The 26,332-nt window shown below is 50.0% G+C and overlaps 1 protein-coding gene across 8 annotated transcripts in view; it reads right to left on the reverse strand.

Moving 5' to 3' along the window:
* The window catches only part of C18H16orf96 (chromosome 18 C16orf96 homolog), a 50,179-nt gene that overhangs the window by 14,697 nt on the left and 9,150 nt on the right, over window positions 1-26,332 (reverse strand). For 6 of the 8 annotated variants that reach the window (XM_058711506.1, XM_058711504.1, XM_058711503.1 and 3 more), the window contains exons 2-10: window positions 21,888-22,532; window positions 10,845-10,949; window positions 9,571-9,651; window positions 9,321-9,407; window positions 7,898-9,212; window positions 5,400-5,485; window positions 4,999-5,109; window positions 1,744-1,818; window positions 1,137-1,301 (exon numbers count right to left, since the gene is read on the reverse strand). In XM_058711506.1, the coding sequence (XP_058567489.1) occupies window positions 1,137-1,301; window positions 1,744-1,818; window positions 4,999-5,109; window positions 5,400-5,485; window positions 7,898-9,212; window positions 9,321-9,407; window positions 9,571-9,651; window positions 10,845-10,949; window positions 21,888-22,349 (2,487 nt within the window). In that variant the 5' untranslated portion in view covers window positions 22,350-22,532. Of the gene's footprint in view, window positions 1-1,136; window positions 1,302-1,743; window positions 1,819-4,998; window positions 5,110-5,399; window positions 5,486-7,897; window positions 9,213-9,320; window positions 9,408-9,570; window positions 9,652-10,844; window positions 10,950-21,887; window positions 22,533-23,523; window positions 23,870-26,332 lie in introns of those variants that run through there. The other 2 variants (XM_058711505.1, XM_058711508.1) reach the window with 2 other exon arrangements.

Raw genomic sequence — 26,332 nt, forward strand, 5'->3', positions numbered from 1 at the left:
AAATAGGTCAGTTGTTCTGTAGATGACTATAGTTCCTCCAGCTGCAATTCTGCGTTGATTTGCGTGATTTTTAAGACAAATGTGTTTCCAGGGGCTCCTGGGTGGCTCAGTCGGTTAAGCATCCGACTTTGGCTCTGGTCATGATCTCACGGTCCGTGAGTTCGAGCCCTGTGTCAGGCTCTGTGCTGCCAGCCTGGAACCCGGAGCCTGCTTCGGATTCTATGTCTCTCTCTCTCTCTCTCTCTCTCTCTCTCTCTCTCTCTCTCTGCCACTGCCCTGCTCGCGCTCTCTCTCAAAAATAAATAAATAAACATTTGGAAAAAAAAGAAAGACAAGGGCATCTCCATGAGAAACACATCCCATATCTGTTTTGATTGTTGTTATATCCCCAGTGACGAGCGTCATACGTGCCCAGCGCATAGCTGATGAATGAACAAATCCTTGTTTTGTAGATGAGAAATCTGAGGCTCAGCGAGGTCGTAGCACTCGGGGCACACTGCTGCTCAGAGGGGCTGCCTGATTCTGAGCCCACGCTCTCCTGGCCATACCAGCAGCCCCTGCTGCAGGAACCACACAGAAGTATAACTGTTGGTCTGACTGTGCCTGTCTCTCTACTGGATGGTACAAATCAAGGCAGGGGCTGTGACTCGTTAGCAACATTTATCACAGGTGGTCAGTAAAGGATGCATGGATAAATAAATTATCAGCAGACACCCCGCCCCATCCCACCCTGCCCCCTTGCTTGCCCAGGCATGAGAGTTATGGCAGTGAGTCTCCAAGATCCTCCCTGCTCACACCCTTTCACACCGGGTAGGGCTGGCCCGTGGAACGAGGCTACTACAGAGATGATGCGCCGTGGCTAAGTCATAGAAGCTGACGGAGCTTCCATTGCGCTCTCCTGGGCCACCTGCCCTGGGGACGTTGGCTGCCACTCTGTGAGAAGTCCGTGTGGTGAGGGAGTGAGGTGTCTCGCCAACAGCATCTTGACTGCAGCCTCATGGGAGACCCCGAGTCACTCAATTAAGCCGCTCCCCAATTCCCGACCCTCGGCAACTGTAGAGCGTTTGTCGTTTCAAGCTGTCACATTTCAGGGTCACTTGTTACACAGCAGGAGACGACTGCTAGGGGGTACTCACCTTGGTGCTCAGGTCCTTGCTCAGCTTTTCCTCAGTCTTCTTCCAGTCATTCTCGTGGGTCACGACCCTGAAGAGCATGCTCTGAATCATCTCATTCAGCTCCATCGCCACCGTCTCCAGGTCAGCTCGGCTCGCCTTGCCTGCCAGGGTGCTCCTGTCGGCTTTCTGGGGACAGAGGGGACTCAGAGCGGCAGCGATGCTGGGGTGGCAGAAGAAGGAAGCTGGAGGGGGGCGGGATCAGACCACTCTGGTCCGTGTTTTCGAGTTTGGGACCCTGAACGCCTGGCCTTGGCTGAAATTCAACCTCGGGGTCTAATTGGCTCAGACACAGCTATCAGGTGTAAGCCAAGGTCTTCCCGTGATGGAGAAGCTGCTGCCTGATTTTTAAGCGCAAGTAACAAACTGTCATTCACCCTGAGTCACTGAAAATAGGAGTTGATGGGACAACTTTGGGGAAGCTTCCCCAGCTTCTATATGATACAGGCGGAAGGAACCTGGGAGGCTCTCTGCCTGGTCTCGTCTTGTCTAGATGACCCCAATGCCCTGGGTGGGAGAGCTGGGCTCAGGATGCAGGGGCGGGAGGGGAGAGGAGTCTCTGATCGCTCACCTCTTTCAGCTCCTGCTCCATCACACTTTTGTCCACCTTGTGCATTTCGAGGTTTTCAATTTGAGCATGGACAATCTAAAAAAAATTTTTTTTTACATTTATTTATTTTTGAGACAAAGAGACAGAGCACAGTGGGGGAGGGGCAGAGAGAGAAGGAGACACAGAATCAAAGCAGGCTCCAGGCTCTGAGCCGTCAGCACAGAGCCTGATATGGGGCTCAAACTCATGAACTGTGAGATCTTGACCTGAGCCAAAGTTGGATGCTTAACCAACTGAGCCATCGGGGTGCCCTGAACCTAATTCTAATAAATGCCATGTTCCACCATGTCCACCTTCCCCAAAGATGGGTCCCAAAGTCTAGAATGGGAAATGCAGGTGTGGAAGGAAGGTCCTGCTTTGGCCTCAAGTCATTGCTTCCTCTAACCCCACATCAGCAGGGATCCCTGACCTTTTGGAGTCATCAGGCCTGATGTTAATATTTAGATCTCCACTTGGCTCTTTCTAATTAAAATCTGGAAATAAAGAGGAGTGATTAGCTGGGACCTTCTAACTTCTACTGCTAGGATCACCTGTGTACTGAGTTGATTAATGTCCTCCCAAAAATTCGTGCCTGCCCAGAACCCGTGAACGTGGCCTTGTTTGGAAATAGGGTCTTTGCAGATGTAATTGGTTAAGATGAGGTGATACCTGGGGCGCCTGGGTGGCTCCGGTGGTTGAGCGTCCGACTTCAGCTCAGGTCGTGATCTCACTGCTTGTGAGTTCAAGCCTCCATCAGGCTCTGTGCTGACAGCTCAGAACCTGGAGCCTGCTTCAGATTCTGTGTCTCCCTCCCTCTTGGCCCCTCCCGTGCTCACGCTCTGTCTCTCTTTCTCTCTCAAAGATAAAATAATAAAACATTAAAAAAAAAAAAGATGAGATGATACTGGATCAGGGCAGGCCCTAAATCCATTGACTGGTGTCCTTATAAAGACGTGACGTGAAGACAGACACCTAGAGGGAAGAGGCCATGTGATGACAGAGGCAGAGACTGGAGTGATGTGGCTACAACACAAGGAACCCCTGGAGCCACGAGAAACTGGTCGAGGCAAGGATCCTCAGTCTGAGCAAGGCCCTGCCAACACCTTGCATTCTGGCTTTTGGCCTCCAGGGCTGTGACAGAATACGTACCTAGTGTTTCAAGCTACCCAGTTTGCGATCATTTGTTACAGCAGCCACAGAAAACGAATACACCCAGTAAGTGGTATACTCACTGGCCGTCTTTTCGGTCTCCTCCTGCACCGAGCCACAACTCAGAATATGATGGTCTCTTCCAGGAGTGGTTCTGGAATGCAGCCTCTGGCTTATAAAAGACACTCATCCACTTGCAAAAGGCAAGTCACGTTTTCTACAAAGCCCGTGAGAAGGAGTTCTGCCCCCACTTATGTTCTCGCTTGGTTCTCAGTGGAAAACTCTCGGAGAGACGCACAGCAAGGGGATGGAAACATCTCCCTCCTGCTTGCGTGGTGGCGGTGTGGCTGCATGAACAGGCAGACGTGGACTGAGCTCTTAGACTTAAGACGTGGGCATTTTGGGGCGCCCGGGTGGCTCAGTCGGTTAAGCGTCCGACTTCGGCTCAAGCCATGATCTCCTGGTTCAGGAGTTCAAGCCCCACATGGGGCTCTGCACCAGTGGTGTGGAGCCTGCTTGGGATTCTCTCTCCCCCTCTCTGCCACCTCCCCCATTCGTGCTCATTCTCCCTAAATAAACAAGCAAATAAATAAATAACAACTTTAAAAAAAAAAAGGAAATATTTAGCGAAGCATGTGTTGTATACTAAGTCTGCTCCGGGTCTTTCCAGGGTTAACTTTTATAAGCAACTAATTCCTGTTGGCACAGGGGCAGGAAGGACAAAGGCTGTCTTGTTCCATTTGGCACTGTTTGGTCAGGCCTTGTCCTCTGGAGTTTCCCTCAAGTGACAGCTACTTGGAGGCAGACACTGTGCACAGGGCAGGGCAGGGTGCTGGCCACTCAGCAGACGTGCTGAACGGATGGGCTCCGGTCTCCATCAATATGTCCACAGGGCGTGGTGGCCCAGCCTCGCAGGAGGGCAGTGATAAGTAAGGGTCCAGAGTTGGCAGGAGATGAAGTCGTTCCTGACCTCGGTATTCGCAAAGGTCTGAGCCTGCAACCCCAGATACCCACCGCCCTCACCCGGGCTAGGAACTGGCTCCCTTTCCAGAAGTTCTTTTCCCCACCAAGTTGCCCTGTGTGTGTCCTAGCCTGGAACCTGCATGGGGGCGGGGGGGGGGGGAGATGTGCCTTTTTCTTGTGCCCCCTACATCCTAGTGCACCCCACCAATAGCCCCCTGACTTGGATCAGAAGCCCCCATGGAAATTATATTGGGTGGTTCTGTTTGGGGTTTCGTCTCTTTCATTCTGGGGGAAGGTCCTGTCTTCCTGCTGGGAAGGACTTTGGGCCCTCCTCCAAAGCCTGGGGACACCTTGGAGACAAGGCACAGATGGGACTGGCCCTGAGGACCTTGGGGCCAGGGTCATCAGGCCGGTTGAGTCAGACCCTCCAGGCCCATGGGAGAGGGTGTCCAAGGGGGCCCCTACTAGGTGCTTGGTGTCTGTGTGCACAATTGTCATGTCAGTAAGCCTGCCATTCTGGGAAGACCCACCGGTGCTGAGCTGGGTTAGGGGAAATGTTATGAACCTAACAGTTGGTGCAAGAAATCCCCTCACTCATTCGCTGATGCCTTCAGCACATGTTGAGTGTTGGCTGTGCTCCAGGCACCTTTCTGGGGGCAGGTGACCCAGGGGTCAACAACACAGATGTTGCCCAGGCCCTCTTGCTTATATGTTTGGGGGCGGAGGTGGGGGGGGGGGCCAGATTTGTTGGTTTCAATTGAAGTGTAATTAATGCAAGATGAAATGCCAGTGCAGGGTCCCTGGTTCCCCTGCCTTTGGTGTAGCTGTGAACCCTTGAAAGGAGGGTCTAAACGTCCTAGTATGGAATCCTCCCCCTACCTGCCCACCCAAACCCCCAGACTTGGGGTGCCTGGGTGGCTCAGTCAGTTGAGAATCTGACTTTGGCTCAGGTTATGATCTCACAGTCCATGAGTTCCAGCCCTGCATCGGGTTCTTTGCTGTCAGTGCAGAGCCTGCTTCGGATCCTCAGTTCCCCTCTCTCCCTGCCCCTCCCCATCTCTTGTGTGCATGCTCTTTCTCTGTCTCAAAAATAAAAAATAAAATATTTAAGAAAACCAAACAGACCTTCAAGTCACCCAGGCGAGTCTGGAGCTTTTCCACTGCCCTGTCCAGCATGAGGTGGTGATCCTTTATTATCTCTATTTGGTGGCCCCAAATTCTTTCAAGTTCCTCCTCCTAAAAGGGGGGAGACACAGTCATGAAGCCCTCGGCATCGAAGGTCACCATGGCAGGGAAGGGGCTTGAAGAGTGTACCAGGCCAGTGCCGAGAACCCTCGTTGGTGGGGGACCACATAGCCATGACCCACTGGGACTCCTGCACCTGCCAGGTCTGTCTCCTTTGCCCCACTCACTCCCCCAGGCCGCCTTTTAGCTACACAACAAATTCTGGTCCTGGGTCAGCAATTCAGCTGTCAGCCTGCCTCAAGCTACCATCCCCTAGTGTCTTTCTGCCCCGGGGCACTGACCTTCATCCTGGATCTCTGGAGGTTCCCAATCTTTTCCTGCAGTACGTCCACTGTCATGCCGAGCTTAGAAGAGGCTCCCAGATTAGCTGAGGGCAAAGGAGGGGGTGGCTGTTAGAGGCAGAGATGGGGAAAGACCCTTCATCTAGGGCTCCACTTGCTTCTGCCAGGAGACGTCCGAGGTGGCACTGGCCACCAGAAAGATACTGTGAGCCTGGGGCCTTCCAGGTCATTTACCTTTTCTAGTAGTCATTCTTTTCTTTTCTTTTTTTCTTTTTAAGTTTATTTATTCATTGGGAGGGAGAGAGAGAGCGTGAACAAGCGGGGGAGGGGCAGAGAGAGAGAGGGAGAGAATCCCAAGCAGGCTCTGTACTGTCAGTGCAAAGCCTGATGTGGGGCTTGAACTCATGAACCATGAGATCAAAACTTGAGCCGAAGTCAGAGGCTTAACCAACTGAGCCACCCAGGCGCCCCTGAGTAGCTACAGTCTTTTAAAAAAAATCTTAAAATGGGCACCTGGGTGGCTCAGTTAAATGTCTGACTTAGGCTCAGGTCATGGTCTCATGGTTTGGGAGTTTGAGCCCTGAATTGGGCTCTGTGCTGATAGTGTAGAGCCTGCTCGGGACTCTGACTCTCTTCTCCCTCTCTCTGTCCCTCGTCCACTCTCTTTTTCTCAACATAAATAAACTGTATTTAAAAAATTTTTTTTTTAATGTTTATTTTTGAGAGAGAGACAGAGCATGAGCAGGGGGGGGGGCAGAGAGAGGGAGACACAGAATCCAAAGCAGGCTCTGAATCGTCAGCACAGAGCCCAACGTGGGGCTCAAACTCATGAACCTGAAGATTATGACCTGAGCCGAAGTTGGATGCTTAACTGACTGAGTCACCCAGGTGCCCCTAAATACATTTTAAAAAAATATTAAAAGGAGCAGATAAGATTAATTTTGATATTTTATTTAACTCAATATATGATATAAAAGTATCATTTGAATATATGATACAAAATTATTGAGATGTTTTACATTCCTGTTTTCATCAAGGTTTCAATATCTGACATGCACTTCACCCTTGGAGTGCACCTGCACTTGAACTTGCCCCATCTCAAGTGTCCAACAGCCACAAGTGCCTCCTGGTATTATATTAGACAGCACAGGCCTAGGGAGGCCTTTCTGGAGTTTATTCTAGTCTCAGAAAAGGCCCTGAGCTGGGATTCCTGGCTAGCTCAGTCAGCAGATCAAGTCAGACTCTTGATCTCAGGGTTACGAATTCGAGCCCCACATTGGGTATAGAGATTACTTCTTTTTTTTTTTTTAATTAAAAAAAATTTTAATTTATTTTTGAGAGAGACAGAGACAGACTGCAAGTGGGTTGGGGCAGAGAGAGAGGGAGACACAGAAGCAGAAGCAGGCTCTGAGCTATCAGTACAAAGCCCGACGCGAGCCTCAAACTCACAAACCGTGAGACCATGACCTGAGCTGAAGTCAGACGCTCAACCGACTGAGCCACCCAGGCACCCCAGAGATTACTTTAAAAAAAATCTTCAAATAGGATAGGGCAACAGGCCTCACAGTGGGTCCTCTGAGCCAGCAGCATCAGAATCAGATGCTGGGGGGCACCTGGGTGGCTCAGTCAGTTAAGCATCCAACTTGGGCTTGGGTCATGATCTCACAATTCCATAATGGGCTCTCTGCTCTCAGAGCAGAGCCCACTTCGGATCCTCAGTCCCCTCCCTTTCTCTGCCCCTCCTCTGCTTCTTGTGCTGTGCACACAAGTGCTCTCTTTCTCTCTCGCTCGTTCAAAAACAAATAAACATTAAAAAAAAAATCAGCTGCTGGAATGGGTCAGAAATGCAAATTCTTGGGCCCTGCTCAGACCACTGAGTCAGAAACCCCAGGGGTGGGGCCCAGCAGTCTGTGCTTTAACAAGTCTCCTGGGGATGCTGAGGGGACAAGGTTGAGAAGCAGTAGATGAGGCTACCCTGCCCTCCAGTCCCCTCAGTGAGCCTCTGTCCAGCATGGGCGTAAAATGGGAGCACAAATCTGCAGGTACCACTGCCACCCACAAAGCTTCTGTGGTCTTTAAGGACACATTTGTTTGCCTGGCAGTGGCTCCTAATCTCAAACTGACCACTTCATCTGGGGCCTGTTCAGTGCTCTCGGACATTCTGGCTGATCCAGACTTATCAACACATCGTACAGTAGTGCTGTATCACATGGGCTGTCGAAAGGAAGTTTTCCAGAGTAATTGTGATGTGGGATTCTCCTTCTTCGGGGCCAACTTTAGACCCTAACCACCCCTCTCCCCTATGATAAGACCTCACTGTACATTCATGGTAAAAGAATAGACCAATAAGAGGCTAATGCTGAAGCCGAAGGAAAGAATGGCTAACAGTTAATACGGATTTTGCTGGGGGAGCTAAATGAAGGCGATGAGGGACTTCTCGGAGGCCGCTGGGAGGGCCTGAGCCCCTGCCACCTCCCCCGGAGCCAGGCAGAGCCTACCTAGATAAGTCAAGCGCTGCTGAAGGCTGGACGACAGCTGTACAAAATCTTCTTTCAGGGAGTCGTGTCTAATGGGCATCTGGGCTATGTGGCCCATGGAGTACCTGACAGCCTCCTTCTTGTCCTCGGTGGTCACGGCATTCTGGGCAGCCAGCATGGCCTGGGACAAGGCCCTACCGGGGGAGATGCTGGCAGCAGAGTATGGGGGATAGAAGTCTTCACTGTACCCCTGCAAGTCTTCTGCCTTGGTGTCCTCAGCCAAGGACACAGAGGCCAAGGCCCCACGGGAAGATCCCGTGCCCAGGATGTCTGCGAAGACCCCTAGGGGCCCAGATGCAGCCACGGATGTTGCTATGGTGGCCAACTTGGTGGCCGGGGCGTTTTTGATGGCCTTGGTGGCGGCCTCAGCTTGCCGGGCTGCCAGTGTGGCGGCCTTTGCGTAGGAGGCGGCGGCGGCAGCCGCAATGGTGGCGGTGGTCTTCAACCGCTGAAGGGCAGATGGGGGAGCTGCTTTGGGGTCCTCAGCCCTGGGGGTCCTGGCCTGAGGAGCTGGCATGTCGTGGGATAAATATTCTTCTTGATTTTCTGAGACAGCCGGCAGCAGATGTACCTGTGCGTGGCTGGACTGTGACCACAGTGGACAGGGCCAAGCGGAGCCAAACTCCATGGCTGGTGGGGGGGCCCTGAATCCCTGGGACTGTGCAGGCAGGAGGCCTGATGGATCTGGGCCAAGCTGCAAGGAGCCCGAGACCCCAGAAGGCCAACTGCTAGCTCTGGACCAGCCTCTGGGAAGACGCCAGCCTGCTGGTGGTGTGGGCTGAAACCCTGGGGCAGGTGCAGGCCCAGAGACAGCCTCAGGGGCAAGGGCGGCCCCAGGTCTGAGGGCAGGCCCAGGTGCTAGTGGGAATCCAGGTGTCAGACTAGGCCCCAGCACAGGCCCTGGTGCAGGAGTGGGCTTAGACTGTGGCCTCCGCGTGGGCCCAGGCCCAGGCTCGGGCGCAGACCCAGGCTCGGGCCCAGGCTCAGGCTCGGGCGCAGACCCAGGCTTGGGCACTTGAGGCTGCCCCGGCCCCTGGGCCCCGGCGAGTAGAACAGCTTGGGCAGATTCCTCCTCCTGTAGCTCCTCCAGGATTTCGTAATGCCAGGCAGATTCCGGTAACCTGGGGCGTTCGGTGACCCCTGAGACCGGGACACGACGAACAGCTTCAGGGTACTCCGTGGTCTGGGGATGATCTGTCTTTGGGGGCTGATCCACAATCTGCAACAGCTCCGAATCATCAAACCGTAGTGAACTGGTTCCTTGTGTTAAAGTTCCCTGTGGACAGGGGTGAGGCTGGCCAGGGCTGCTCCAGGCCAGCTCAGCGGTCCCCCTGCCCGCTCCTGCACCCTCAACTGCTGCCCCTCCGTTTCCCCCTTCACTCACGGGGCTGAACATGGCTTCATGGAGGCTGCTCCAGAGCACCATGTCCTCAGCTTTGGGGATGGTGAGGATCTTGCTCTGGAGAGAAACCTGGGGGACAGGGTTGGGAATGATGGGCGAGGCCCTCAGGTGGCTCCTTGGTCCATACTTACCTTTCCTGATTGTGTTCTCCTCCTTACCCCTCCCCCCCCCCCAGCCCCCTGGGCCTGGAGGTCAGGGGACTCGGGAGGGAGGACAGCACCGAGGCCCTCACCACTTTCTGCTGCAGCACACTTATCTTCTGGGTCTGTCCTCTCAGATCCTCCAAGAAAGTATCCATTCTTTCTGGGTGCATCTGTCAAATGAGCCAAGTCTGTGGGCCTGCAGGTTCTCATCCTGGCCCTGCTTCTCCCACAGCTCAAAGACAAGGACTTAGCTCTAGGTGACAGAATTGGAGAAGGAAGAACAGATCCCAAAGCAAAGTGCTTCCCGGGGAGTGGGAAAGGGGTAGAAGAGGGTTCCCTGGGAAAATAAGTTTGGAAAATGCTGGGCTTAAAAGGATTCAATGGGTTTCTGTACTGCAGAACTTCTCAGAGCCTTTAATGGGCAAAAGTACATTAAGAATCTCCAAGAGGTAGGCTGAGGAGGCATTTATTTTTCTCCACAGATTTGTCAAAGAAACCTTTTTAGTGCTTCGTGATGCCCTTTCTTCTCAGATGGGAGCTATTCGGACTGAGTTTTCACAAGTGCCATGACAATCAAATGTGTACAGTGACCTGTGAGTTGGGAATAATACACTAAACCATGCTATCTGGGGACAAGTTGTAAAACCTCAGTCACAATACCAGCCTGCAGGAGTGGAGACCTGGCCTCTGAGCCCAGCTCTGACTCACCAGCTGTGACCTCATGCTTCAGGGATGCTGTGTCCTTCCACATCATGGTAAGGAGTTAGTATGCACCTGGATTGATGTCCTTGTGACTCCAAGGGGAGATAGACTGTATGCCTATGCTAGGTTTATTCCACTTTGCAGCGTGGACAGAGCTTTATAGAATAGGAAAAGCTGTAATCTTTCTGCTAAGTTGGTGGAATATAAGCCTGGAGTTACCAAGACTTAGGGAGTACCTGTCTGAGAATGAAGCCAGTCCAGAGGAAAGTATCAGTGACAGATGTTGATGTGGCATGAACACCTAGATCTGGTTGTACCTAAAGGCAACTCTGGACATTTTAGTAAATGAGACACTACATTCTCTTATTTTGCCTAAGCCAGGATGAACTAGGTTTCTGTAACTTACAAATGATCTCCTAACACAGCAGAGTGAGGAGCATGGTGGGAGCCACGGACAGTTTAGTGGCACGGGCTAGATGGGAGCCATGAAGAGTTTAATGGGATGGGCTAAGTGGCTGGTCAATGTCAAACCCCTTCTCCTGCTCTCAGGGCTGTGTTCTTTGATTAAGAACAGGCTCCTTAGATTTACCTTGTCCCCCCCAACCATCTGAGGTCCAAGCAGCATGGCCAGACAGCATGGAGGATGCTAGAGAGGGTCTACCTTTTCAAGTATGTCCTTCAGTTTGTCCATATCCTTTCTGAGAGTTTCAGTGGAGACCTTGAGTGCATAAATGTCAGTGAGCAAATCCTGCAGAATCTTCATGGACTGAAGGGGAAGAAGAGGGGAAAATGTGAAGTTGGGTGTGGCTGGGGGGAAAGGTATGTGAAGTGCAGAAGCTCTTTGGTGATGCCCATGGTCTAAGAAGTCCTCTTGGCTCTACCAAGGCCCAGGCTGGAACATACTCAGAGGCTAGCATATGACACCAAAGTCAACAGTGCTGAGCTCCCAGGTGGTCTGGGTGGGAAGGAGGCAACTCTACATTTCAATGTATTCAGTAACCAGGAGTCCCTCATTAGGAAGCCTCTCATGCCCTTTGGTGGGACATCAGCAAGGGAGTTATGATTGGATTTACATTTTAAAAGGGTCCCTCTGGCTGCATGTGTAGATTGGCTCCCGGAGGGTAAGGGAGAAAGCCAGAGGACCAGTGAGGAAACTTCCAGGCAAGAGCTGATGGGAACAGTGAGTGCTGGGATCATAGCTCAGCTCCATCACTCAGTGGGGCTGTTACTGCATCCTTCCAGGTTTTAGAATCCTCAATCATAAAATGAATATAAAAAATATGATGATAGGGGCGCCTGGGTGGCGCAGTCGGTTAAGCGTCCGACTTCAGCCAGGTCACGATCTCGCGGTCCGTGAGTTCGAGCCCCGCGTCGGGCTCTGGGCTGATGGCTCGGAGCCTGGAGCCTGTTTCCGATTCTGTGTCTCCCTCTCTCTCTGCCCCTCCCCCGTTCATGCTCTGTCTCTCTCTGTCCCAAAAATAAATAAAAAACATTGAAAAAAAAATTTTTAAAAAATATGATGATGAAACAAAAATGTGATGATGTATTTAAAGGGCCCAGTGCATAGTTAGGCATTCAGCTAACAAAAATAACAAACAGCAAAATGGCAGAAATCCTTCTTATCAGTAATTACATTAAATGTAAATGGATTAAACTCCCATTTAAAAGGCAGATATTAGGGGCACCTGGGTGGCTCAGTCAGTTGAGGGTTCAACTTTGGTTCAGGTCATGATCTTGCGTTTGTGGGTTCAAGCCCTGCATCGGGCTCTGTGCTGACAGCTCAGAGCCTGGAGTCTGCTTTGGATTCTGTGTCTCCCTCTCTCTCTGCCCCTTTCCTGTTCGCACTCTGTCTCTCAAAAAAAAACATTAAAAAAAATTAAAGGCAGACATTAGGGGCATCTGGGTGGCTTAGTTGCTTAAGTGCTGACTCTTGGTATCAGCTCAGCCTCTCATGGTAGTGGGATGAGCCCCATGTTAGGCTCTGCACTAACAGAGAGAAGCCTGCTTGGGATTCTCTCTCTCAAAATAAATGAATAAACTTGAAAAAAAAATAGGGGCACTTGGGCAGTTCAATTGGTTGAGTACCAACTCTTGATTTCTACTCAGGTCATGATCTCATGCTTTGTGAATTCAAGCCTGCATCAGGATCTGTGCTGACAGTGTGGAGCCTGCTTGGAATTCTCTCTCTCCTTCTCTCTCTCTGCCTCTCCCCTGCTCACCACCTCTCTCTCTCTCTCTCTCTCTCTCTCTCTCTCTCTCTCTCAAAAATAAATAAATAAACATAAAAAAAGAATAGTTGAGCTTTCAATACCCCATTTTCTTTTTTCTTTTTTTTTTAAATTTTTTTTAACATTTATTTATTTTTGAGACAGAGATAGACAGAGCATGAACGGGGGAGGGTCAGAGAGAGAGGGAGACACAGAATCTGAAACAGGCTCCAGGCTCTGAGCAGTCAACACAGAGCCCGATGTGGGGCTCGAACTCACATACCGCGAGATCGTGACCTGAGCCGAAGTCGGACGCTTAACCGACTGAGCCACCCAGGTGCCCCATCAATACCCCATTTTCAATAATGAATAAAACTAAAGAGGATCAGCAAGGAATTAGATTTGCACAACACTATAAACCAACTAGACATAACAGACACCTATAGGGCACTCCAGTCAACAATGGCAGAATACACATTCTTCCCAAGCATACACAGAACATTCTATAGGAGAGACCATATGCTAGTCCATAACACAAGTGTCAACACATTTTTTAAAGGACTGAAATCATGCAAAACGTGTACTCTGACTGCAATGGATTCAAATACATCAATAATAGAAGAAAGTATTAGAAATTTGCGAATAAATGGAAACCAAACAACACTCTTCTGAATAAGCAATGGGTCAAAGAAGAGATCACCAGGGAAATCAAAATCTAGTTTGAGATGAATTAAAATAAACACAGAACACACTAGAACTTATGGGATGCAGCTGAAGCCAGCCTTCAGACACTGGAAAAAAGCAACGCAAAAAAACCGGAAGCAAGTAGAAAAAGTGAAGCAATAAAGAGTAAAGTGGGAACTAATGAGATAGAGAATAGAAAAATAAGAGAGGAAATCAATGAAACTAAACGCTGGTTCTTTGAAAACATCAACAAAGTTAGCAGATCTTAAGCGAGACTGACCAAGAAAAAAGGAGAAGAAATCAGAAATGCAGGAGGGAACATTACCCTACAGAAATAAAAAGAGAGGCACCTGGGTGGCTCAGTCAGTTAAGCATCTGACTCTTGATTTCAGCTCAGGTCGTGGTCTCGTGGTTCTTGAGTTTGAGCCCCGTGTCAGGCTCCGCACAGACAGTGCAGAATCCCACTGCTTGGGATTCTCTCGCATTCCTCTCTCTCTACCCCTCCTTTGCTCATGCTTTCTCTTTCTCTCTCAAAATAAATAAATAAACTCAAAAGAAATAAAAAGAATTATGAAGGACTACTGTGAACAACTGTAGGCCTACAAGTTAGTTACCTGGGTGGCTCAGTTGACTTTGGCTCAGGTCGTGATCTCATGGTTCATGAGTTCAAGTCCCACATCAGGTGAGCTCAAGCCCTACTTCAAGGGAACATGAGCCCTGCTTCAGTTGAGTCCTATTTCTGTCTCTCTCTCTCTCTCTCTCCCTCCCTCCCTCCCTCCATCCCTCTCGTGGGATTCTCCCTCTCTCTTTTCTGCCCTTACTCAGTTGAGCCCTCTCTCTCTCAATAAAAAAAAAAAAAAAAGAAAGAAAGAAGAGAAAATTTGAATAGATCTAAGACAAGGGAACAGATTTGAAACACTGATTTAAAAAAATGAGAGAGAGAGACACCTGGGTGGCTCAGTCAGTTAAGCATCGGCTCTTGGTTTCAGCTCAGGTCATGATCTCACAGTTTATGAGTTCGAGCCCCTCATCAGGTTCTGCATTGGCAGTGCAAAGTCTGCTTGAGATTTTTTCTCTCTCTCTCCTTCTCTCTGCCCCTCCTGTGCCCTCTCTCTCTCTAAAAAACAAAACAAAAAAAAAAAAAAAAAAAAAAAAAAGAAAAGAAAAACTTAAAAAAAAAAGAGACCCAGGCTGAGACGGCTTCACCATTCACCACTCACTTCTATCAAACATTTAAAGGAGAATTAATACCACTTCTTTATAGTCTTTTCCAAAAAAATCGAAGAATTCCAGACTTATTCTATGAAGCCAATATTATTCAAGAATCTCAATAGGCATTTCTCCAAAGATGATATACAAATGGCCACTAAGCACATGAGAAAAGATGTTCAACATCATCAGTCATCAGGGAAAAACAAATCAAAACTACAATGAGATACCACTTCATACCCACTAGGATGGTTACAATCAAAAGTCAGCTAATAGTAAGTGTTGGTGAAGATGTACAAAAATTGGAACCTTCACATACTGTTGGTGGGAATGCGATATGGTGCAGCCACTTTAGGAAACAGTGTGGCAGTTCCTCATAAGATAGAACACAGAGTTACCAAATGACCCAGCAGGTCTACTCCTAGGTATATATCTAATAGAAATGAAAACCTGTAGATGAGTGTTTATAGCAGCATTATTCATAACAGCTCCAAGTAGAAACAATCCAAATGTCAATCAACTGGCAGATACAAAAAACATGATATATTCACAATATGGAATATCATTCAGCCATAAAAAGGAACCTAGTACTGATTCCAAGGAAAATGAACCTCAGAAACAAGACGCTAACTAAAACAATCCAAACACAAAAGACAACACGTTGCATCATTCCGTTTATATGAAGCATATAGAATAGAAAAATTTACAAGACAGATAGCAGATTAGTGGTTGCTTAGGGTTGGGGGGGTGGTTTGCAGCGGAGCCTGAGGGGATAGAGCGGTGACAAAAGGTACAGGGTTTCTTTTAGGGGGATGAAAATATTCTAAAATTGACTGTGGTGATGGGTGTACAATTCTATGAATAGACTAGAACCACTGAATTGTACACTCTTAAAGGGGTGAACTGTATGGTATGTGATTTTTTTTAAGTTTATTTATTTATTTTGAGAGAGAGAGAGAGAGGGAGGGAGGGGCAGAGAGAGGGAGACAGAGAGAGTCCCAAGCAGCCTCTGCACTGGCAGCACAGAGCCCGATGCAGGGCTCGAGTCATGAACCATGAGATCATGACCTGAGCTGAAACCAAGAGTGGGGCGCTTAACTGACTGAGCCACCCAGGGGCCCCTGGTATGTGAATTTTATCACAATAAAGCTGACTGATAAATAAATAGCACCCCATGTTCTTGGATTAGAAGGCTTAATTCCCAAACTGATCTATAGATTAAGCATAATCCTTATAAAAATGCCAGTTTGTTCTCTTTCATAGAAACTGACAGCTGGATCCTAAAATTCTTATGTTAATGCAAGGGACTCAGAATAGCCAAACAATCTCAAAAAAAAAAAAAAAAAGAGCAAAGCTGGAAGACTCACACTTCCTGATTTCAAAACTTTCTGCAAAGCTACAGTAATCAAGACAGTGTGGTATTGGCATAAGAAAAGATACATAGGTCACTAGAAGAGAAATGACAGTCCAGAAATAGTTACGTTTACAATAAGAATGCCAAAACAAGTCAATAGGGGAAGAGCTGTCTTCAACAAACAGTACTGAACAGATGGATATCCACATACAAAAGAATGAACGACTCTTACCTCACACTGTATACAAACATTAACTGAAAATGGCTCCTATGTCTCAATTTAAGAGATAAACTATAGACCATTCTCCCATGTTGTTGAAGAAAACATAGCAGTAAATCTTCAAGACCTTGGCCAGGCCATGGTTTCTTAGATATTCCACTAAAAGCATAAGCGACAATCCATCAAAAAGCGTGACAAAAGAGATACATAAATTGTACTCCAGAAAAATTTAAAACTTTGCCTAGCAAAGGATACTGTCAAGAAAGTGAAGACAACTCACAGAATGATAGACAACATTTATAAATCACACACATGGCATCATATATGCAGAATATATAAAGAACTCTTACAACTCAACAAAAAGACAATCCAATTAAAATTGGTCAAGTAATCTGAATAGGCATTTCTCCCAGGAGGAGTTATAAATGGCCGCTAGACACCTGAAAAAGATGCTCAGCACAGTCACCAGAAAAATGCAAATCAAAACCACAAGGTATATGCCCAAATGAAAACATATTCACAGGACAATGTATACACCATTGTTCATAGTGACCACTACTCCTAACAACCTACAGGTGGAAAAAACCAAATGTCCACCAATTGAGAAAAAAGTGTGGTCTATCCACTCAGTGGAATATCATTCGGCAATAAAAAAAAATAAAGTACTGATACATGTGACAGCATGGATCAACCTTGAAGACATCATGGTAAGTGCAAGACTGGGGCTCAAAAAGGAGTAGGAAGAAGAATGATAGCTAATGGTTAAGGGGGCTTTGGGGGGAGGTTGTAGGAAATGTCCTAAAATTGATTGTAATTGTTGCAGAACACTCACAGTGTTGAGCATACTAAAATCCCTGAACTGTACACTTTACTTTTTTTTTTTAATTTTTTTTAACATTTATTTATTTTTGAGACAGAGAGAGACAGAGCATGAACAGGGGAGGGGCAGAGAGAGAGGGAGACACAGAATCTGAAACAGGCTCCAGGCTCTGAGCTGTCAGCACAGAGCCCGACGCGGGGCTCGAACTCACGGACCGTGAGATCATGACCTGAGCTGAAGTCAGACGCTTAACCGACCAAGCCACCCAGGCGCCCCTGTACACTTTACTTTTTAAAGATTTTTATTTTTAAGTGATCCCAACTTGGGGCTCAAACTCGCAACCCTGAGATCAAGAGTCACATGCTCTACCAACTGAGCCAGCCAGGCACTCCATGAAACCATACACTCTAAATGGATGAATATTTTGGTATGCACATGAACATATGTATATCTCAATAAAAATGCAAAAAATAGCATTTTTGTTTTAGAAAAAACTGGGGGAAATTTCAATACAGTCTATTGGATGGTATTTGGGAGTTGTTAATTTTGTCAGGAGTGGTAATGGTATTATAGGAAGGGTTTCACAAGTCTTTATCTGCTGTAGATGGAAAACATTTTTCAGGGAAATCTCTGAAGTCTAGATCTTACACCAGTGCAGGAATGCTTCCCTCTCCCCCGTCTCCCTGGAGGCAACCAGGGGTCTAAGTTATAAGTTACCTGAGCAGGAGTCATCCCCCCCCAACTCCCATCACACACACACGCGCACACACACACACACACACACACACACACACACACACACACACACGTAGTCCAGGGCAAACCCAGAAAAGGTGGCAAACCCCAGAGCTTTGGGAAATGGGAAGGCAGGTTAACACCTGCCTTCCTTGCCTTTCCTTCCCTGCCTTTCTTTCCCAGGGAACAGCAATACAAAGGTACTTGCCAGCACCCTGAAGAGGTGCTGGCCACATAGAAAGTTCATTACTGTTATTGCAGTAACCTTGACCCTATTCTCTAAAACCCCAGAGTGTTTTCACACCTTTCAGCTTTGTTATGAAATTTTCAAACATTAACTTAAATTTAAAATCATTTTAGGGGCACCTGGCTGGCTCAATGGGCTAAGCAGCCGACTCTTGGTTTTGGCTCAGATCATGATGTCACAGTGTTGTGAGTTTGAGCCCTGCATCAGGCTCTGTGCTGGCTGTGCGGAGACTGCTTGGGATTCTTTCTCTCTCTGCCTCTCCCCCACTGGCGGTGTCTCTGCCTCTCTCAAAATAAATAAATCAACTTTATTTTTAAAAATAAATAAATTTAGGGGCGCCTGAGTGGCTCAGTTGGTTAAGCGTCTGACTTCAGCTCAGGTCACGATCTCACGGTCCGTGAGTTCGAGCCCCGCGTCGGGCTCTGGGCTGATGGCTCAGAGCCCGGAGCCTGCTTCCGATTCTGTGTCTCCCTCTCTCTCTACCCCTCCCCCGTTCATGCTCTCTCTCTGTCTCAAAAATAAATAAACGTTAAAAAAATTTTTTTTAAATAAATAAATAAATAAATAAATTTAAAATCATTTCAATTTGTGGGATCTGCATCAGGAGTTTTTCAGCGACTCAAATGGGAAGGGAGTTTTGAAATCAGAAAAAGCAACAACAGGTTGTAGCAATCCCCACAGGGACCTCGACTTTATTTATGGAAACAGGGTCAGCCAGAACGGTATTTTGTTGTTGTTGTTGTTGTTGTTGTTTTTCAGTAGGCTCCACCTGCAACATGGGGCTTGAAGTCATGACCCAAGAGATCCAGAGTGGCCTGTGCTACTTACTGACTGGAGGCAGCCATGCACCCCCAGAATAGTCTAAATAAACAGCTGATGCGGTCTCTCCTTCTCTCCTGTAAGGCTAATGGCCAGGGGTTATCATCACAACTGTGATAACCGAGGTCTCAAGGACACAGTCAAGGACCTCCAGACTCAGCTTTTTAGAATCTGGCTGGGCTCATTGGCTCGTTCCGGCGTTCACTTTCTAAAACTCACGTTCAGGGCCGGCGGCCGGGGAGATGCGGGCAGGGCCTTGGAGCCTGCAATTCTGGGAAAGCTCCGCAGGTGGGGCTGGCGCTCCAGCAGGCGCAGGAGGCCCCGGGTAAGAGCCTCCTGGGGGGGCTGTGGGGACAATACGCAGGGCGAGCAAGGGAGATAAGTTTTCCTAACTCGGCAGTCCTCAAGGTGCGGGGCGGGAGGAGCGGGGCGGGGAGCGAGTTGGCTCCCAGCGGGCATTTGGTAGAGTCTGCAGGCAGTTTTGGTTGTCACCACGAGGGGGCACTTCTGGCACCTGGAGGGTGGAAGCCGAGGACGCTGCTTAACATCCCACAGCGCACAGGCTGACCCTCGTGAGGAAGAATTATCTGTGAGGGTGACAGCCGCTGCAATCTCAGCCTGCAGTGCCTGAGCTCCAAATCTGGCGTGCACTAACCATGCCTGCAGAGCCCCTCAAACCTTCTCTCAAGAAGCCTCCTTGGTGCCGACCCTAGTTTTCTGGGCACCATTCACTCTGTCCGGGGTGGGTGCCAGGTCCAGCAGGCTTCTCTTTCCGCACTTTGGGCCTTTGCACCTTGATAGGCGCTCGTAGAGGACAGCAGAGGACACCAATCCGGCCAGCCCCAGAGAAAGGGGCGGGGAGGCAGGGGCAGGGGACGTGACCTGGACATCCACATGGTGTTTGGTCTGCGGGCCTGACTGGTTGGTGGTGCAGATACTTAGGTAAGCAGCTTGCACCATCCCAGAACCAGTTACCATAGCAACCCCCTTGAGGGAGTAGGGTGGGGACCGTCGCTGCGGTAACCCCAAGCAACCTCAGCCAAGGTCAGGCCAGGGGGACGTTCTCTAATCCTAGATGCACAAATAGTCCTCTGAAGCCATGTTGGAGCCCATCCAGCAGCGCCCTTCATGTGCTGGCTGGGTCACTCTGGGTACTGTGCATTCTAGAAACCTCCACCCACTAGGGCAAGCCAGGGACAGGCTGCTTGGACACTGTGTCCACCTCTCCAGCCTCCGAGGCCTCTGTAATCTACACTGGGGCACCCATTCAGCCTTCTTTGTCTCTGGCAACAATTCTCGTCTTAAAGTCTGTCTTGTCTGATAGGAGCAGTGTGACCACTCTAGCTCTTCTGATAACTGCTTGCATGGAGTACCTTTTTCCAAACTTTTATTTTCAACCTATTTGTCTTGGAATCTAAAATGTGTCTCCTGTAGACAGGGAATAGTTAGATCACGCCTTTTTTCTTTTAAGTGATTCTGCCAACCTCTGCTGTGTGTGTGTGTGTGTGTGGTAAAATGCACAGGATACCGAAACAAAATTAATTCATTGGGGCATTTGGTACATTCACAAGGTTGGCAATTGTCACCATGACCTACTTCTAGAACATTTTCATCACCCCGAAGAGAAACCCAATACCCATCAGCAGTCGCTTCCCATAGTCACCACCTCCCAGACCCTGGCAACCACTAATCTACTTTCTGTCTCAATGGACTTGCCTTTTCTGGATGTTTCATGGTTTCACTCATAGGTGGAATTTAAGAAACAAAACAGATGGGGGCACCTGGGTGGCTCAGTCGGTTAAGCATCTAACTTCAGCTCAGTTCATGATCTCGCCATTCCCAAGTTTGAGCCCCGCACCAGCAGGCTCTGTACTGAGAGATCAGAGCCTGGAGCCTGCTTCAGATTCTGTGTCTACCTCTCTCTCTGCCCCGCCCCCTCACATTCTGTCTGTCTGTCTGTCTGTCTGTCTCTCTCTCTCTCAAAAATAAACAAACATTAAAAAAATTTTTTTAGAGAAACAAAACAGATGAACGTAGGAGAAGAGAAGGGAAAAGTAACAGGGAGGCAGACCGTAAGAGACTCTTAAATACAGAGAACAAACTGAGGGTTGCTGGAGGGGAGGTGGGGAGGGGGAGGGGCTAAATGGGTGATGGGCATTAAGGAGGCCACTTGTTGGAATGAGCACTGGGTGTCATATGTAAGTGATGAATCACTAAATTCTACTCCTGAAACCAACACTACACTATATGTTAACTAACCTGGATAAGGAAAGAAAGAAAGAAAGAAAGAAAGAAAGAAAGAAAGAAAGAAAGAAAGAAAGGGAAAGAAAGAAAGAAAAAAGAGAAAAGAAAAAGAAAGAAAAGAAAAGATGAAAGAAAAGAGACACAGAATCATGCACTATGTGGTCTTTGCATCTGGCTGCTTTACTTAGCATGGGATTTAACATTGGTCCGCATTGCCTTGCCTCTCAGCCCACCTTGGCCAGACTTCACCCTCTTCCTGTCCCTCAGGTCTCCTGGTGTCTGACTTCGCTGAGGTCACGGTGATCCCAGTTTCCCTGCTCAGTTCAAGTCTCTGGATAACGCTCCTAGTGACTGCTGCCTGGGCGCCCAGAATACCTTGAGCTCTGTCTAAGCACTTCCGACTCATTACCTTGTCTCGTACCAATCTTGAGGCAATCCTGGGAGGAGGAAACCATGATCATCCCCCACCCCCTGGTCCAGTGGGTAAGCAGCACCATGCTGAGCACCCCCACATTCTTATGCCCCTCACCTACCCCTCCCAGCTCAGGTTTGCGCTGGCAAATGAGGACATTTGCTAACACTGTGTGGCCCCAAGTGGGTTAAACTTCTCAGTGCCTCAATGCCTCACCTAAGCTGGGGGTGATCATCGCGCCTGTCTCCTGTGGGTGCTATGAAAATGAAAGGGGTTAACAGACGTAAGCCTCTAGCTCACCCGGAGCAGGGGAGTGTTCCTTCTACTGGTCATCTCCCTGGGCAGGGAGCCAAACAGAGCCTCAAGGGCAAAGGGGACAGTGAGGAGATGAGGGAATGGCAGAATCTGGTCTGTGTTTCTGAACTCTCTTCATCACCCGAAAAGGAGACCCCATAGCCACTGGGCTATCTTTCTACTTTCCCCCTTCCCCCAGCCCCTGCCAACCACCTGTTGGCTTCCTTTCTCTATGGATCTGCCTGTTTCAGACCACAGGTGGCCTTCTGTGTCTGGCTTCTCTCCTCAACGCTTGACAAAGGGTGCAAGCTTGGAGCTTTGGTTCTGCCTGACTCCAAAGCCCCATCCCCCCCTGTTTGGTGGGGGAGAGCCCATCACAAGGGGCACAAAGGGAGAGGGAGAAGGCGCCTGGGTGGAGAGCAGGAAAGGCAGGAAGCTTCCGGAGGCCAGGTGGTTTACCTTTGCGATGGCTTCTTCATTGCTTTCCACCATCTTCCGGAGCTTTATCAGGTGCCACAGATCCTGGGCGGGCTGGCCCTTGCCCCGGCTGCCCTCCAGCAGCTGGGAAGTGGATGGCAGGTCCTGCAGCATGGCCAGCTGGCTCTCCATCTTGTCGATGCGGCTCACCACGTGGTCAAAGACGTTGCTGAGCCTCTTCATGGGGTGCAGGATGGGCTGGGCGTCTGCTTCCCGGGGCATGAACGCGGCCAGCGGGGTTTGGAGAAAGTCCTCGTCTCCCGAGAGGACCTTCTTGAGCTCAGCCAGGTGGATGTGCTCCAGGATGCCCTGGAGCAGGAGGTGCAGGGCCTTGAAGTTCACCACCCCGCACTGCGGGATGGCGATGTTGACCAGCTCAGAGAATGTGAGCGAGAAGCTCATTCTGCAAGGAGGGGAGGCTGGGCTGGGCTTCTGGGTGTCCATGGGGACAAGTGGTGGCTTTCAGGGGACACACGAGCTGTGCAGACAGGTCCTCAGAGGCCCAGGGAGGCTGCAGGTCATGGCAGTCAGAGAGAAAATGGCCTCTGTGCTGGCCGGAGCTCAGGTGAGAGCTTCTGGTTGCTAGGACACCAAAGAACGTGGGCAGGTCGGCGTGCTTCCGGGGGCCTGGAGCGGGGCACGGTGGGCGTTCAATGAAAAGTTGATGAGTGAACAGAAGGACGGTCAGCCTTTCATGTCAAGCCCTTCAGTTATGTAAGACCCATGACCCCTTCTAAGAAGCATGCAGTGAAGGTGAGGGGGAGGAAGCTTGCTCTTCAGAAGCCTTTAGAATTAGGACAGGAAAACAGTTCTTGGAGTTAGGAGAAAAGAAGAAGTAGAAAGGAGTCTGAAGAGCTAAGCTGGTCTCCAGACATGAGCCAAAGGCCCCACAGATGTTCAGGCTTCTGGTGGGGAGTGGGGATGGGGGTGGGAAGGGCAAGAGGCAGCTGGCTTTCCACAGGTCTGAACTCTGCATGGCCCTGCCCACCCCGGTGAGGACATCCCCACTAGGGTGAGGACACCCTTGCCAAACCTTGCTCTGCTCCCCGCTAGAGCCAGGGCTCCAGAAGCCCCCATGCCCCGAGGACACGGCTGTGAGCCAGCTGCCACTTGGGCTCCTATGTGGTCAGGCCCTGCTTGTGTCAATTCTTGGACAAGAATGCTCATCCTGGTCTCCTGGGGAAGTCTGCAGGGAAGGTCCTTGGCTTAACCCCAGGAGCCCCACTCCTGGCACATCCCTGGCACACAACACACGCTGCTTCTGCACAGTGCACAGCATGAGCCCTGCTCAGGGGTATAGTTGGCTGAGGGGCGGTCTCCCCCAGCTTCCCCACAAAGGGTGGAGCACCTGTCCACTCTGGGTTCATGGAGATGTGTGCATGTCTCTTTCTCAACAGCTGTGGGACCTTGTGCAAATGACTTAACCTCTCTGAGTCTCCGCTTCCCGCCGCCTAATTGGAAACAAAACCTTCCATGTGAGGTTGCCGAGGGGAGGGGCAGTGTGTGTGTGTGTGTGTGTGTGTGTGTGTGTGTGTGTGTGTGCGCACAGGTGCAGCAATAACACACGTGAAGTGCCAGCCACTATGACTCAAAAGAATTCCTCTCCCTCAGAACTGACCTGATATTTCACTCTTGCCAGTCAATGATCATGGCTCAGTCAGGTGAGCATCCAACTTCCACTCAGGTCATGATCACAATTCATGAGTTCGAGCCCTGTGTCGGTTCTCTGCTGTCAGCACCAACCCTGCTTCAGATCCTCTGTCTTCCTCTCTCTCTGCCCCTCCCTCTCTCTCTTAAAAAAAGAAAAAGAAAAAGCCACCGGGATGCCTGGGTGGCTCAGTTGGTTAAGCGTCTGACTCTTGATTTCGGCTCAGGTCATGGTCTTGGGGCCATGAGATCAAGCCTCCACACCCAGTGCAGAGCCTGCTTGACTCTCTTTCTCCTTCTGTCGCTCTCCTCCCCCCAACCCCTGCTCTCATCCTCTCTCTCTCTCCCTCTCTAAAAAAAGAAAAAGAAAAAGAAAAAAAAGCCCCCTGGCTCTCTAGGGAAAGACCAGCTGGAGTCTGGGGCACGTATTCACAGCCTGGGGTTGGCAATCAAGGCTCCAGTTCAGGACCTGGTACCAGAGCAAACCAGGACACAGGTTTGCTTCTGATAATGAACTGTGTGGCGGGTGGCTGACGTATTCTGGGCAGCGGTGACGTATTCGGTGCAGCGGCTGTCCTATGAGGGGACAGGACGATTCACTGTGCAGGACAGCGGGAGGGTGGTAACCACAGCCCAGCTGCGATGGCTTTCTCTGAACAACCTCCTGACCAGCAACACTTGGGACAGCGAAGCTCGGGACTCTGTGGGCCAGGTTTCTGAGGACTGACTGTGTGTGCTTTTGGCTACATGGGGGTAGAGATGGAGGAAGAGAAAAGCAGCCCCTGACATCCGGACCTGGCCTGGCGCCATGGTCCCTGGGGCGCCTGTGAGGCCCAGTCGGTTGAGAGTCTAACTCTTGATTTTGGCTCAGGTCGTGATCTCGCTGCTCACGAAATGGAGCCCCACGTGGGGGCTCTGCACTGCAGCACCCGATCCAAGACATTCCCCCATCACCTAACATGGACCCAAGTCCTGTAAACCCTTCAACTTAACCCTCCCAGAGAGTCCTGTGGGTTCCCCCTTGTGCTACAAGACCCAAAAATTCAAGTGCCGCCCTGAAGCCTTCCAGACACACAGCCCCCCTCCCTCGTTCAGATGTGCGCCCCCATTGTCGGGCAAGGCTCCCCCCAGCCAGTCCCCCAGTGGCCACACCGGCCACGCTCCTCCCTGTTCTCAGCATGCAGTTCCCTGCCAGCCTGCAAGCCAATCACATCCTCCTGCAGGCACCCCACCCCCTCATTAGAAAGAGCAGCCCAGAGCTCCGTGCTGGTTCACTGTGTTCCTGACTGCAACCCCGAGTGGCCCCATGTGGCGGGCGGTGTTCTTTTTCCCCCACCAGTGAGCGTATGTGGCTGATAACTGCTGTTCTGGCCAGCCCTGGGGGTTGTACTATTGAGGGCACATGTCTCCCCCTGCCCCACCAAAGGGGTGAATGGGAGGTAATCAGGACACGGACTGTGTGGGTTCTCTCTTGTGGCAACAAGTCAACAAGACCAACTTTGCTCAACACAGTGGCTTCTTGGCTGGAGGGGCTCATTCTGCTAACTTAACGGAAAACCTTTCAGGGGGCAGAGTTTCGTGGCTTTGGGAACCGCAGGCAAGGGGCTGAGGAGCTGTATTATTACAGAACCACGGGCAAGGCTTTCCTCAACAGGCAAGGGAAAATAAGAGGAAACAGGCAGGTTAGCACAGAAACAAGACGGGACAGGTCAGCACGGGGCCAGACCAGGGGTTCCCCATGGGCCTTACAAAGAAATGTGAGTGACAGAATTGGAAGCAATTCTCGGTCACTGGGGGGCCAGGGTGGGCAAGTGGGTGTGAGGGTGCTTTGTCATTTGCAGGGGATGCCCGGCATCCGGAACCACCTGCGTACTGGCTGGTGAAGCCTCCACTTTAGGAATCCTGGTTGGAGGCGACCACGGCTCACAGGTTCCCTGGCTCGCTTTGAAGCGAGGGCACGACCCTGTGCTTGGCTTTGGCAGCTCTGGGGCCTGAGGGGTATGTTCCTCTGGGGTCTAAGAACGTGAGGCTAGTGAATGAGCCCGGGTTGCAACAGTTCAGAGAGGTGGAAACTCATCTCAAAGAACCCAGTCTGGTCTCAGGCCTTCAAGATAAGGCTGCAAGCCGACTGCAGAGACACGGATGTATTTCCCAGCACCAAGCACTGGGCCTGGCAATGACTCTTCATTCTTTTCTTCAACCAGTATTTATTGGGCGCCCCACCAAATGCTGCGCTTAATTATGGAGGGGACCACAGTGAGCAGGTCTGGGGGGCGGTCTCTGATCTCACAGAGCTTGCTGGCTAGTGGGGGAGACATTTATTTTACAGGAAAGAAATAGACTAAGGTCAGGGAGGGATAGGAGTTAGAAACATAGTAAGATGGGACAAAATGAGAGTGTGGGAGGGGCACTAATTTAAGCGGGCTGGTGGGGTAGCCAGCCTCTAAGACGGCCCCCCCCCCCCAAGATCTCCCCTGGCAAAGCCCCCTTCTGTGGCCCCGCCCACACTGCAGCAACAACCCTGTATATCTGCCCCAGTGTATCCTGGATGCAACGTATGAATGTTTACTCCCAGTCTGCATCTATGGACACACATGCATCCACTCACTTCACATCACAGAATGGCAAGATTTGAGAAAGCAAAGTTGCAGGTGATTTGATGCCACTGAATCAAAACAGTTGTGATCAAATGCAGGAAAAGAAAAAAGCCAATGTGTTAGAGAAGATCCAAAAACTTTAAAAATCATGTCATTTTAGGTCTGGAAACAGAACGCTTGTTA

The sequence above is a fragment of the Neofelis nebulosa genome, chromosome 18 (genome assembly GCF_028018385.1).
Source record: "Neofelis nebulosa isolate mNeoNeb1 chromosome 18, mNeoNeb1.pri, whole genome shotgun sequence".
Classification (NCBI taxonomy): Eukaryota; Metazoa; Chordata; class Mammalia; order Carnivora; family Felidae; genus Neofelis; species Neofelis nebulosa.